At 50.3% G+C, this 14,939-nt stretch overlaps 2 protein-coding genes across 2 annotated transcripts in view; one reads left to right on the top strand and one right to left on the bottom strand.

The window, feature by feature from the left end:
- Positions 1-14,939, top strand: part of LOC128837012 (carbohydrate sulfotransferase 9-like) — a 43,382-nt gene that overhangs the window by 17,408 nt on the left and 11,035 nt on the right. The gene's annotated exons all lie outside the window — the stretch shown is intronic.
- Positions 300-2,475, bottom strand: LOC128837013 (uncharacterized). The gene is made up of 2 exons (XM_054027807.1): positions 2,056-2,475; positions 300-848 (listed from the first exon to the last, which is right to left on the bottom strand). Exons 1-2 carry the CDS (start codon positions 2,432-2,434, stop codon positions 349-351), a joined length of 879 nt encoding a protein of 292 aa, XP_053883782.1. The 5' UTR covers positions 2,435-2,475; the 3' UTR covers positions 300-348.

The raw sequence follows: 14,939 nt of genomic DNA, 5'->3' as shown, positions 1-14,939 counted from the left end.
CAAATCGCCTGGCTGCTGATTACGCGCAGCCAGACACCAGGGCGATTAGAAGATCACACCATGAAGCGCTGTGCATCAGAGAAGCTTTGAAAACCAGTTTCATGGCTGGCCAGGCTACAGTGTGAAATATCTGTTTGTTTCTCCTTCATGAAAACCCTCCCCCTTTACTGACTGATTTTCTGTAAGGAACCCACCCTGCCCCTTCCCCCAGCTTTCTTTCAAACCAAATAAAGTCACTATAATTTAAAAATCATTTATTCTTTATTAATAGATTAGAAAAAGAGGGAGGGAACCCGGGTGGTATTTGGGAGGAGGATTGCTGGGAAGGAAAAAGCCACAAAGAAAAGGTTAAAAAAATGACAGCCTTTTGCTTGGGCTGTCTACTGGGGTGGAATGGGAAGGTGTACGGAGCCTCCCCCCCCCCCCCCGCGTTCTTACACGTCTGGGTGAGGAGGATACGGAACATGGGGAGGGGGGAGGGTGGAACAGGGGCTGAAGCGGCAGTCTGTTTTCCAGCAGCCGTTCCTGAACCTCCACCAGACGCCGGAGCAGCCCCAGCGTTGCATCCTTCATCCTCTGGTCTTCCTGCCGCCATCTCTCATCTCGATCGTCTCTCCTCTCCTCACGTTGGTCCCTCCTCTCCTCACGTTGGTCCCTCCTCTCCTCACGTTCACTGACTTCTTTCCTATACTTTGAAACTGTTTCCTTCCACTCATTCAGATGAGCTCTGTCACTCCTGCTGGATTGCATAATTTCAGAAAACATGTCCTCCCGCGTCTTCTTCTTACGACGCCTTATCTGTGATAACCTTCGGGATGGAGGAGGGAGGCTTGAGGAATTTGCAGCTGCTGTCGGGAGGGGAAAAAAGAGAGAATTGTTTTAAAAGCTATATTTTGCAGAACAATGCTTATACTCTTTCACGGTGACCAACACTGTTCACATTACATAGCACATGTGATTTCTGTGCAAGGTCGCATTTTGCCTCTTAATGCTGAGTGCCTGTGGCTTTGCTGCTAGAGATCAATCACAGGTCTGGGCAACAGAATTCGGCTTGCATGCGGCCATGGTAAGCTTCTGCGCCGTGCTTTCCAACATACCAAGCATAGCTTGTAGAGTGCTGCAGAAGCCTGGCCAATCTCAGCCAGTTGGGGGGGGGGGGGGGCAGTGTGGTGGGGCTTGTCTGGGCCCCTTCAGGCAAGTAGAGTGCTGCGGTTTTTCTGTTAACATTCAGCAGCACCAGAAAACAAACTAACCCTGCAGGAAGATCCCTGCAGGCACCAAACTACCCACCCCCCCGCCGCCGACCCCCCCCCCCTCGCCATGAATTCTCTGGGATGATCACGGTACCCCTCCCCCCACCGCGTGGCTGGTATCAGGGAAGATCCCTGCAGGCACCAAACTACCCACCCCCCCGCCGCCGACCCCCCCCCCTCGCCATGAATTCTCTGGGATGATCACGGTACCCTCCCCCCACCGCGTGGCTGGTAACAGGGAAGATCCCTGCTAGCCAAACGCGAAAAACTCAGGGCCAATTTCCCATCTGCGCTTGGCTAACTGCAGGGAAGGATTTATTTTCCGCCACAGGCAAACAGCCCAGTAGGAACGGCCACCTCTGTCCCCTTAATTAAGTTCCCGTATTTCAACCAGGTTACCAGGAGTGATATCACTCTCCTGAGGATTACACAACAAGATAAAGAACGGATGTTGCTTGAATGCCAGCAAACACTGGGACCATACGCTGCCAGGCTTTGTCAGGCAATGATACCAGATTACTTGCTGCAAGCATGGCGTGGTCAAGTGTCCTACCATGGAGGAGGGAATAAAGATGCACTGCCCAGAAACCTTCTGGCAAGGCTTTCGGAGTACCTCCAGGAGAGCTTCATTGAGATGTCCCTGGAGGATTTCCGCTCCATCCCCATACACGTTAACAGACTTTTCCAGTAGCTACAGACTTTTCCAGTAGCTGAACTGACCGCGAATGCAAAGTCAGGCAAAGTAATCATTAAAAAACGTTTGCTTTTAAAACAAGTTTTATATTTTAAAAGGTAAACTCACCTGAGGTCCCTTCCATGGGGTCAGAGTCTTGGGTACTGGCTTGGGAGGGTACTTCAGTCGGGGTGATAAAAAGATCCTGGCTGTTGGGGAGAAGGGAGTGCTGTGTGCTCTCTGCAAGCTCATCCTCCTCCTCCTCCTCTACCCCATCGGCAGAATCCTCAGGCGTCGAGACTATCCCCGACCCAGAATCCACGAACAAAGGTGGGGTAGTGGTGGCAGCCCCCCCTAGAATTGCATGCAGCTCGGCGTAGTAGCGGCATGTCCGCGGCTCTGACCCGGAGCGACCGTTTGCCTCCTTTGTTTTTTGATAGGCTTGTCTGAGCTCCTTGACCTTCACGCGGCACTGCTCAGAGTCCCTATTGTGGCCTCTCTCGATCATGCCCTTGGAAATTTTTTCAAAAGTTTTTGCATTTCGTCTTTTAGAACGAAGTTCTGCAAGCACTGAATCCTCTCCCCATACAGCGATCAGATCCAGTACCTCCCTCACGGTCCATGCTGGTGCTCTTTTTCGATTATCAGCCTGCATGGTTACCTGTGCTGATGAGGTATCTGTGGTCACCTGTGCTCTCCACGCTGGGCAAACAGGAAATGAAGTTCAAATGTTCGCGGGGCTTTTCCTGTCTACCTGGCCAGTGCATCCGAGTTCGGATTGCTGTCCAGAGCGGTCACAATGATGCACTGTGGGATAGCTCCCGGAGGCCAATACCATCGAATTGCGGCCACACTAACCCTAATTCGAATTGCTAAAATCGATTTTGGCCCTACTCCGCTCGTTGGGGTGGAGTACAGAAATCGATTTAAAGGGCCCTTTACATCGAATTAAATGGCATCGTTGTGTGAACGGTTACAGGGTTAATTCGAATTAAAGCTGATAAATCCGAATTAAAGTCGTAGTGTAGACCAGGCCTGAGAGATCACTAAGTGGTTGCAATCAAAGCAGCAGTGGGCAGGAGTCGTACCATTTCATTTTGAGGTCACTATTGGAATTTAATAAATGTTATTTGTAAATGTACACCCACATTTCCTCCTTCTGTAGGTGTATTAACATGGCAAACTAACTTGGAGTTATAATATAGACTGATCACACAGGAGGTTTTCAAAGGCACAGATAGGAGTTGGGCACCAAATTGAATGCAACACATACACTTCTATGCAAGTGTCTTTAAATTTGTACATTCAAGCTGCCATGGATTATCAAACAGTTATCAATCCCAAACTGATCTGAAACTAAGTACATCAGACAGTACATAAGAATGAGTTATAATGAATCTGTCACTGAAGTCTCAATACTGTAACTTTATGAAGGGGTCTTTTTTATGTCTTGTTCCTTTTAATTGTTACAGAGTGAAATTATAATTTTAAAAATATTTTTTAAAAAGAGAATAACAAATGTTGGGGATTTTCGGGCATAATTCAAAACCCATTGAGTCACTGAAAACGCTCTCATTCATTTCAGTGGTCTTTCAATCAGGTCCTTGTTATAGAAGAAGTCATCAGGCTGCACCATGCAAGGATAATAGAACATGCAGTGAGGGAAAAGGTTAAATGAGAGACCAAAGATTGCAGCCGATCCCATACTTTATTGTATTGCCAGGTAGCTGTCTCATGCAGCCAAGAACGAGACCCACACACATCTGCTACAGAAAGGTATTGTAGTGTACAGACTGTGAGGCATGCACAGCATTCAGGGATACACCTTTTCTTTTGAGCCAAGTTCTTAAGCAAACAAAAAGCAAATTTGAGCCACAGGTGTGCAAAACTGCATTGAGCTCTAGAGAGAGGCATCCTGTGTAGGGCCGCCCAGAGGATTCAGGGGGCCTGAGGCAAAGCAATTTCAGGGCCCCCTTCCATTTAAAAAAAAGTTGCAATACTATAGAATACTATATTCTCGTGGGGGCCCCTGTGGGGCCTGGGGCAAATTGCCCCACTTGTTCTCCCTGCTCTCTCCCCCCCCCCCCCCCCCCCCCGGGGTGGCCCTGGGAAAAATAAACATTTAAAAACCTTCTGCATCTCGGCACAAACCCAGTTTTGAGAACTTCTTTTCAAGTCACTTTTACAAGGTATCACTGGTTCTCAGCATCAGCTAGTGCTAAAAGGCACTGAAGCTCATTAAAAGGGTTGGACAAATATTTTCCGTCAAAACTTTTTTTGGATCGAAAACTAGGGGTTTTTAAAAAACAGAAAAAAATCATGGACAATGTCTGCTTTCCTTCAAAATTTGTTGTGTTGTTTTTTTTTTAATTGAAAAGCTGAAATTAGTCTGCCAAAACCTGAACGTGGTTTGGGGTTTCAGAAGTGTGTGGCCAAATAGTTGCTGTTTGCTGTGTTTGATTGTTTAAAGAAACAATAAAAAAATTCTGCTTTAAAAAAATCCAAAACTTTTGAACCACCTCAGCTTGTGACCAAACGCCTGAGCCCATCCAGTCAGAGATTTTTCCAGGTTTCTGATACTCTGCTGGCTTCCTTGACTCATATCTGTCTCCATAACTTTGGGTTCATTTAGGTTAAAACATAAGAACATAAGAATGGCCATACTGGGTCAGACCAAAGGTCCATCCAGTCCAATATCCTGTCTACAGACAGTGGCCAATGCCAAGTACCCCAGAGGGAGTGAACCTAACAGGTAACGATCAAGTGATTTCTTTCCTGCCATCCATCTCCACCCTCTGACAAACAGAGGCTAGGGACACCATTCCTTACCTATCTTGGCTAATAGCCATTAATGGACTTAACCTCCATGAATTTATCTGTTTCCTAGAGACTGGCTCCATGGGGTCCCTCACAAACTGGAGATGGTTAGTGTGGGTTTGTCTTTAGTATAGCTTATGTACATACTCCATGAACTGAGCATTTGAGCTTGTTCCAGAATCTGGGATGAGCCTATGTTGTGAAAACTGAAATGCTCAAAATAGCACATGCATGTGAATTAAATTAAATTGCTAAAATTAAATTAACCCAGGGAGTCTCAAACTGGGGCTCAGGACCCCTCAGGGGGTCACGAGGTTATTACTGGGGGTCGTAAGCTGTCAGCCTCCACCTCAAACCCTGCTTTGCCTCCAGAATTTATAATATTGTTAAATATTTAAAAAAGTGTTTTCAATTTATAAGGGGGGGTCGCACTCAGAGGTTTATGTGAAAGGGGTCACCAGTACAAAAGTTTGAGAACCACTGAATTAACCCCTCTGGCACCTCAGGGAATGCGGGGGGGGGGGGGGGGGGGGAGGGGGTGTCTCCCTTGGTAGGGTTGGGAAGGAGGTAGGTGATATAGGATATTGCTCTTGTCATGTGATCCCTCCCACATGGCTCTCTTGGCTCTATCACTGTTAATCTAAAGTGGCTAATTTTTAAATGAAGCTACCCTCCCCTGACATGCATTTGAGAAGTGAAAGGGATGGTAGCCCTAAGGGAAAAGATAACAGCTTGTCTCTTTGGCCTGGTCTACACTATGAGTTTAATTCAAATTGAGCAGCGTTAAATCGAATGAACCCTGCACCCGTCCACACAACGAAGACATTTATTTCGAAATAAAGGGCTCTTACAATCGATTTCTGTACTCCTCTCTGATGAGCGGAGTAGCGCCAAAATCAATATTGTCATTTTGAATTCGGGTTAGTGTGGCTGCAATTCGATGGTATTGGCCTCCGGGAGCTATCCCACAGTGCACCATTGTGACCGCTCTAGACAGCAATCTGAACTGGGATGCACTGGCCAGGTAGACAGGAAAAGCCCCGCGAACATTTGAATTTTATTTCCTGTTTGCCCAGCGTGGAGAGCACAGGTGACCACAGATAGCTCATTAGCACAGGTAACCATGCAGGCCGATAATCGAAAAAGAGCACCAGCATGGACTGTATGGGAGGTACTGGATCTGATCGCTATATGGGGAGAGGATTCAGTGCTAGCAGAACTTCGTTCGAAAAGACGAAATGCCAAAACTTTTGAAAAAATCTCCAAAGGCATGATGGAGAGAGGCCACAATAGGGACTCAGATCAGTGCCGCGTGAAAGTCAAGGAGCTCAGACAAGCCTATCAAAAACCAAAGGAGGCAAACAGTCCCTCCGGGACAGAGCCGCGGACATACCGCTTCTAGGCCGAGCTGCATGCAATTCTAGGGGGGGCTGCCACCACTACCCCACCTCTGACCATGGATTCCGAGGCGGGGGTAAACTCATCAGCCACACCTGAGGATTCTGCGGACGGGGAAGAGGAGGAGGAGGACGAGCTTGCGGAGAGCACCCAGCACTCCATTCTCCCCAACAGCCAGGATCTTTTTCTCAGCCTGACTGAAGTACCCTCCCAAGCCAGTATCCAAGACCATGACGCAATAGAAGGGACCTCAGGTGAGTTTACCTTTTAAAATCTAAAACTTGTTTTAAAAGCAAGCGTTTTTTAATGACTACTTTGCCCTGAGGACTTGGGATGCATTCGTGGCCAGTACAGCTACTGGAAAAGTCTTAACGTGTCTGGGGATGGAGCGGAAATCCTCCAGGGACATCTCCATGAAGCTTTCCTGGAGGTACTCCAAAAGCCTTGCCATAAGGTTTCTGGGCAGTGCAGCCTTATTCTGTCCTCCATGGTAGGACACTTGACCACGCCATGCTAGTAACAAGTAATCTGGTATCATTGCCTGACAAAGCCTGGCAGCGTATGGTCCAGGTGTTTGCTGGCATTCAAGCAACATCCGTTCTTTATCTCGCTGTGTAATCCTCAGGAGAGTGATATCGCTCATGGTAACCTGGTTGAAATACGGGAATCTAATTAAGGGGACAGAGGTGGCCGTTCCTACTGGGATGTTTGCCTGTGGCTGAAAAGAAATCCTTCCCTGCAGTTAGCCGGGGGGGATTGGCCCTGAGCTTTTCGCGTTTGGCTAGCAGGGATCTTCCCTGATACCAGCCATGTGGTGGGGGGAGGGATAAAGCGATCATCCAGAGAATTGGAAGGGGTGGGGGGTTAGTTTGTTTTCTGCTGCTGAAGGTTAACAGGAAAACTGCAGCATTCAACAGGCTTTGCTTGGTATGTGGGAAAGGAGGGCGCAGAAGTCGAAAGACAATGGCTTACCATGGCCGCATGCAAGCCGAATTCTGTTGCCCGGACCTGTCTCTGTGATCTCTAGCAGCAAAGCCACAGACACTCAATATTGAGAGGCAAAATGCGACCTTGCACAGAAATCACATGTGCTATGTGTAAGCAGAGTCAGGATGAGCTCTACCCTGACATCTGGTGGTGAATTATGGCAAGTGTGGAAAAGAACTCCAGGGGCTGATCTTGTTTGCATAGGCACACCCACTCGCCTGGCATGAAACAACAGCAACTCAAAGTGGTTACTTTGGCTGGTGTGGGATCCCCAGTTTCTCTGTTATTGGGGCAGGAAGAATAAAGTTTTGTTACCCTGATTCTGTGAATCAAGGCCAGTGGAACTGTTGTATGACAGAAGGACTGAGTGAGTCATTCACCATTACCTAAGTAGCATTTGCTTGTCAAGGGGCATGGGTTACAAAACCCAGTGAATTGAGAGAGGTTGGGGGCAGGTATTGGTACCTGGTGGTGTGGGGCCCTTTTGTGGGCCTGAAACACCAATTGCACCTCCTCCTCCTCCTCTCTCTCTCTACTGTTGAATGTCAGAGCTAACTTTGATTCCCTTAGGAGTCTAGTTACAGACTGCTGAGCTGAGTTCACTTTGGGCCAATAGTGCACCAGCACTGGGGCTCCCCTACTACTAGCTGAAATCACAAAAGAGCTAAAGCTATTTAAGAGCTGAGATCATGGAGGCTGTGTTAACTAGTGGGGGAGCCTAGCTAACTTAGCTTAGCCGGGGGTGAGCGTAGCGGAGCGGAGCGGCGCGGCTCACAGGTCGGTGAGTGGAGTGGCACACAGGTCGGGGAGCGGAGTGGAGCAGCTGCCAGAGCAGTTCGTGGGACGGCAGGAGTGGGACTGCGGGTGGAGTGGAGCAGTTCGTGGTGAAGGCTGCGGTGGAACCCCACAGAGAAGCAGCCGGTTGGCCTCGGATCACTCGGATCACGTAAGGTGCCCCTTAACACCCTGCTCACCCCCCCCTTTGAACTCTGGGGCTGCACTGATCAGGGACAGAGACTTTGGGGGGTTGTCGGACTTTTGTGATTCTTGGGTTGCTGGACCCAAGAGACTTTGGGATCGGTGGACTTTTGGGACTTTGGTGATTCTTGGGTCGCTGGTTTCAAGAACCAACGGGAGAGGACACGGCCCAATTTGCTGGGGTGGGTCTTCACTCATGGTTTGGTCTATGAACTCTAGTTGTGGTGTTTTCCCAATTTAATGCTATGTCGTTTACCTCATGTTATTAAACATTTTCTGCTACACCGAGGCTCTGTGCTTGCGAGAGGGGAAATATTGCCTCTTCGAGGCGCCTAGGGGTTTGTGTAAGATTTTCCCAGGTCACTGGGTGGGGGCTCGAGCTGGTTCTGTGTCACGCTGTTGGGAAGGGACCCCTATGTACTGAACCCGGCCCTTGCTGCTATCAACTTGGCCTGGCAGAAGGGTTACATATGTAATGTGAGTAGTGTTGGTCACCGTGAAAGAGTATAAGCATTGTTCTGTAAAATGTATCTTTTTAAAAAATTCTCTCCTTTTTTCCCTCCCTCCAGCAGCTGCCAATTTTTCAAGCCTCCCTTCTCCGTCCCGAAGACATCTCAGATAAGGCGTCGGAAAAAGAAGACGTGAGACGAGATGTTCGCGGAAATCATGGAATCCACCCACCGTGAAAGAGCTCATCTGAATGAGTGGAAGGACACGATTTCAAAGTATAGGAAAGATGCCAGTGAACGTGAGGACAGGAGGGACCAACATGAGGACAGGAGGGACCAACGTGAGGAGAGGTGGCGGCAGGAAGATCGGAGGAGGCAGGATTCAATGCTGGGGCTGCTGTGTGAGCAAACAGACATGCTCTGGCATCTGGCGGAGCTTCAGGAACGGCAGCAGGATAACAGAGTGCCACTACAGCCCCTGTATAACCCCTCTCCCCCCTCACCATGTTCCATAGCCTCCTCACCCAGACATGTAAGAACGTGGGGGGAGGCTCCATACACCCTCCCATTCCACCCCAGTGGACAGCCCAAGCAAAAGGCTGTCATTTTTTTAACTTTTTTTTTTTAAGTGGACTTTTCTTTCCCGACGATCCTCCTCCCAAACCCACTCGGGTTCTGTCCCTCTTTTTATAATCAATTAATAAAGAATAAATGATTTTTTTACATGATAGTGACTTTATTTCCTTTGAAAGCAAGCTGTGATCGAAGGGGGAGGGTGGGTTCCTTACAGAGATGAGTCAATAAAGGGGGCGGGTTTTCATGAAGGAGAAACAAACAGAAATTTCACACTGTAGCCTGGCCAGTCATGAAACTGGTTTTCAAAGCTTCTCTGATGCGCAGCACTTCCTGGTGTGCTCTTCTAATCGTCCTGGTGTCTGGTTGCGCATAAGCAGCAGCCAGGCGATTTGCCTCAGCCTCCCACCCCACCATAAAGGTCTCCCCCTTATTTTCAGAGATTGTGGAGCATACAGCAAGCAGAAATAACAATGGGGATATTGGTTTGGCTGAGGTCTGAGCAAGTCAGTAACGATCGCCAGCGACCATTTAAATGTCCAAATGCACATTCTACCACCATTCTGCACTTGCTCAGCCTGTAGTTGAACAGCTCCTGACTCCTGTCCAGGCTGCCTGTGTATGGCTTCATGAGCCATGGCATTAAGGGGCAGGGCTGGGTCCCCAAGAATAACTATTGGCATTTCAACATCTCCAACGGTTATTTTCTGGTCCGGGACGAAAGTCCCTTGCTGCAGCCCTTTAAACAGAGTAGTGTTCCTGAAGACGCGAGCATCATGAACCCTTCCTGGCCAGCCCACGTTGACGTTGGTGAAACGTCCCTTGTGATCCACAAGTGCTTGCAGCACCATTGAAAAGTACCCCTTGCGGTTTATGTACTGGGTACACTGGTGCTCTGGTGCCAAGATAGGGATATGGGTTCCCTCTTTCGCCCTACCACAGTTAGGGAATCCCCTTGCAGCAAAGCCATCCACTATGACCTGCACATTTCCCAGAGTCACTACCTTTCGTAGCAGCACCTGAGTGATTGCTTTGGCTACTTGCATCACAGCAGCCCCCACAGTAGATTTGCCCACTCCAAATTGATTCCCGACTGACCGGTAGCTGTCTGGCGTTGCAAGCTTCCACAGGGCTATCGCCATGCGCTTCTCAACTGTGATGGCGGCTCTCATCTTGGTATTCTGGCGTTTCAGGGTAGGGGACAGCAAGTCACAAAGTTCCATGAAAGTGCCCTTACGCATGCGAAAGTTTCGCAGCCACTGGGAATCGTTCCACACCCGCAACACTATGCGGTCCCACCAGTCTGTGCTTGTTTCCCAGTCCCAGAATCGGCATTCCACAGATAGAACCTGCCCCATTAACAACATGGTCTCCAAAGCACCGGGGCCCTCAGTTTGAGAGAATTCTGTGTCCATGTCCATGTCCTCATCACTCTTGTCGCTGCGCTACCGTCGCCGCCTCCTCCTCGCCTCGTTTTTCTGGTCCTGGTTCAGCATAAACCGCACGAGAATGTGCGAGGTGTTTACAATGTTCATGACTGCTGTCTTGAGCTGAGCGGGCTCCATGCTTGCCATGTTATGGAGTCTGCAGTGTTCACCCAGGAAAAAAGGCGCGAAATGGTTGTCTGCCGTTGCTTTCATGAAGGGAGGGGTGAGGCTGTACCCAGAACCACCTGCGACAATGTTTTTTGCCCCATCAGGCACTGGGATCTCAACCCAGAATTCCAATGGGCGGGGGAGACTGCGGGAACTATGGGATAGCTATGGGATAACTACCCACAGTGCAACGCTCCAGAAATCGACGCTAGCCCCGGTACATGGATGCACACCGCCGAATTAATGTGCTTAGTGCGGCCGCATACATTCGACTTTATACAGCCTGTTTCCAAAATTCAAATTCTGTAAATTCGGATTAATCCCGTAGTGTAGACATACCCTTAGGGTATGTCTACACTACGAAATTAGTTCGAATTTATAGAAGCCGGTTTTATTGAAATCGGTTGTATACAGCCGATTGTGTATGTCCACACAATAAAATGCTCTAGGTGCTCTAGTCGGCAGACCGCGTCCACAGTACAAGGCTAGCGTCGACTTCCGGAGCATTGCACTATGGGTAGCTATCCCACAGCTATCCCACAGTTCCCGCAGTCTCCGCCGCCCCTTGGAATTCTGGGTTGAGATCCCAATGCCCGGATGATGCAAAACAGTGTCGCGGGCGGTTCTGGGTACATGTCGTCAGGCCCCTCCCTCCCCCGTCACAGCAACGGCAGACAATAGATTCGCGCCTTTTTACCTGGGTTACCTGGGTTACCTGGGTTACCTGTGCAGACAACATGGAGCCCGCTCAGCACAGCTGAGCTCACCGTCACCATATGTCCTCTTGGTGCCGGCAGACGTGGGACTGCATTGCTACACAGCAGCAGCTGCTAACTGCCTTTTGGCGGTAGACGGTGCAGTAGACTGGTAGCCTTCATCGGCGATCTGGGTGCTGGCAGCCGGGGGGCTTGCCTTTTGGCAGTAAATGGTGTATTATGACTGTTAGCCGGCCTATTACAAGTCGGGTCATTGCACATTAGCAGAGTCTTCCCTGAGCAGCAGCTCGTGCAATAGGCCTGAAGACCATCGTCATACACCGCCCCGTATTTGCTGCCAAGCACCCAGAAAGATGCCGAGGGCTATCAGTCACGCTGCACCGTCGTCTTAAGATGTAAAAAATAGATTTTCTCTGTATTCATTTGCTTCCCCCTCCCTCCGTCAAATCAACGGCCTGCTAAACCCAGGGTTTTCAGTTTAATCTTTGGGGGGGACCAGTCTGTGACAGTTGTTTGTGTCTCTCCCTGATGCACAGCCACCGTTCTTTATTTTAATTCCCTGTGCCTGTACGCCATGTCGTCACTCGGCCCCCCTCCCTCCTTCCCCTAGGCCGTCAGATACTACGTTTGCGCCACAGCTCGAGCCGAGAAGCGGTTCGCGCCTTTTCTTTGAATTCTGGGTTGAGATCCCAATGCCCGGATGATGCAAAACAGTGTCGCGGGCGGTTCTGGGTACATGTCGTCAGGCCCCTCCCTCCCCCGTCACAGCAACGGCAGACAATAGATTCGCGCCTTTTTACCTGGGTTACCTGTGCAGACAACATGGAGCCCGCTCAGCACAGCTGAGCTCACCGTCACCATATGTCCTCTGGGCGCCGGCAGACGTGGGACTGCATTGCTACACAGCAGCAGCTGCTAACTGCCTTTTGGCGGTAGACGGTGTAGCATGAGTGATAGCCGTGGGGCTGGCAGCCGTAGGGCTGCATTGCACCAGCCCCTTCCAGGCGATGGTATATTATGACTGGTACCCGTCGTCATCGTACTGGAGTGGCTGTCAATCATGGCCACCTGGGCAGACATGCTACTGTCTCGATGATGACGGTTACCAGTCATAATATACTATTTTCTGCCAATTGCCCAATATTGTCTGCTAAGCACCCAGAAGAGGCCGAGGGCGATGCTGGGTGCTGGCGGACGTGGGGCTGGCAGACGTGGGGCTGCATTGCTACACAGCAGCAGCCCCTTGCCTTTTGGCAGATGATGGTATATTATGATTGGTACCCATCATCATCGTACTGGTATGGCTGTCACTCATGCTGCAGCGTCGGCTGCCACCTTAAGATGTAAAAAATAGATTTGTTCTGTGTTCATTTGCTTCCCCTTCCTCCGTGAAATCAATGGCCTGCTAAGCCCAGGGTTTCCAGTTTAATCTTTGGGGGGACCATTCTGTGTGACAGTTGTTTGTGTTTCTCCCTGTTCCTGTACCTGTACGCCATGTCGTCACTCGGCCCTCCCTCCCTCCCTCCCTCCTTCTCCTGGTCCATCAGATACTACTTTCGCGCCTTTTTTCTGACCAGGCGCCATAGCTAGCACTGGGATCATGGAGCCCGCTCAGATCACCGCGGCAATTATGAGCACTATGAACACCACGCGCATTGTCCTGGAGTATATGCAGAGCCAGAACATGCCAAGGCGAAACCCGGACCAGGCGAGGAGGCGATTGCAGCACGGCGACGAGAGTGATGAGGAAATTGACATGGCCATAGACCTCTCACAAGGCACAGGCCCCAGCAATGTGGAAATCATGGTGTCACTGGGGCAGGTTGATACCGTGGAACGCCGATTCTGGGCCCGGGAAACAAGCACAGACTGGTGGGATCGCATCGTGCTGCAGGTATGGGACGATTCCCAGTGGCTGCGAAACTTTCGCATGCGTAAGGCCACTTTCATGGAACTTTGTGACTTGCTTTCCCCTGCCCTGAAGCGCCAGAATACCAAGATGAGAGCAGCCCTCACAGTTGAGAAGCGAGTGGCGATAGCCCTGTGGAAGCTTGCAACGCCAGACAGCTACCGGTCAGTCGGGAATCAATTTGGAGTGGGCAAATCTACGGTGGGGGCTGCTGTGATCCAATTTGCCAGGGCAATGAAAGACCTGGTGATAGCAAGGGTAGTGACTCTGGGCAACGTGCAGTCAATAGTGGATGGTTTTGCTGAAATGGGATTCCCAAACTGTGGCGGGGCCATAGACGGAACCCATATCCCTATCTTGTCACCGGAGCACCAAGCCACCGACTACGTAAACCGCAAGGGGTACTTTTCAATGCTGCTGCAAGCCCTGGTGGATCACAAGGGACGTTTCACCAACATCAACGTGGGATGGCCGGGAAAGGTACATGATGCTCGCGTCTTCAGGAACTCTGCTCTGTTTCGAAAGCTGGAGGAAGGGACTTTCTTCCCGGACCAGAAAGTGACCATTGGGGATGTTGAAATGCCTATCGTGATCCTTGGGGACCCAGCCTACCCCTTAATGCCATGGCTCATGAAGCCGTACACAGGCAGCCTGGACAGGAGTCAGGACCTGTTCAACTACAGGCTGAGCAAGTGCCGAATGGTGGTGGAATGTGCATTTGGACGTTTAAAAGCGCGCTGGCGCAGCTTACTGACTCGCTCAGACCTCAGCGAAAAGAATATCCCTATTGTTATTGCTGCTTGCTGTGCGCTCCACAATATCTGTGAGAGTAAGGGGGAGACCTTTATGGCGGGGTGGGAGGTTGAGGCAACTCGCCTGGCCGCTGATTACGCGCAGCCAGACACCAGGGCGGTTAGAGGAGCACAGCAGGGCGCGGTGCGCATCAGAGAAGCTTTGAAAACGAGTTTTGTGACTGGCCAGGCTACTGTGTGAAACTTCTGTTTGTTTCTCCTTGATGAACCCTGCAACCCCCCCCCCCGACCCGGTTCACTCTACTTCCCTGTAAACCAACCACCCCACCCCACCCTCCCCTCCCCCTTGCAGAGGCAATAAAGTCATTGTTTTTTCACATTCATGCATTCTTTATTAGTTCCTTACAGAGGTAGGGGGATAATTGCCAAGGTAGCCTGGGATGGGTGGGGGAGGAGGGATGGAAAAGGACACACTGCATTTTAAAACTTTAACTCTTATTGAAGGCCAGCCTTCTGATGCTTTGGCGATCATCTGGGGTGGAGTGACTGGGTGGACGGAGGCCCCCCCACCGTGTTCTTGGGCGTCTGGGTGAGGAGGCTATGGAACTTGGGGAGGAGGGCTGTTGGTTACACAGGGGCTGTAGCGGCGGTCTCTGCTCCTGCTGCCTTTCCTGCAACTCAACCATACGCTCGAGCATATCACTTTGATGCTCCAGCAGACGGAGCATTGCCTCTTGCCGTCTGTCTGCAAGCTGACGCCACCTATCGTCTTCAGCCCGCCACTTGCTCTGTTCTTCCCGCGATTCAGCCCGCCACCTCTCCTCTCGTTCATATTGGGC

This window comes from Malaclemys terrapin, chromosome 4 (genome assembly GCF_027887155.1).
Source record: "Malaclemys terrapin pileata isolate rMalTer1 chromosome 4, rMalTer1.hap1, whole genome shotgun sequence".
NCBI lineage: Eukaryota > Metazoa > Chordata > Testudines > Emydidae > Malaclemys > Malaclemys terrapin.
This window is presented reverse-complemented; position numbering and strand designations above follow the sequence as displayed.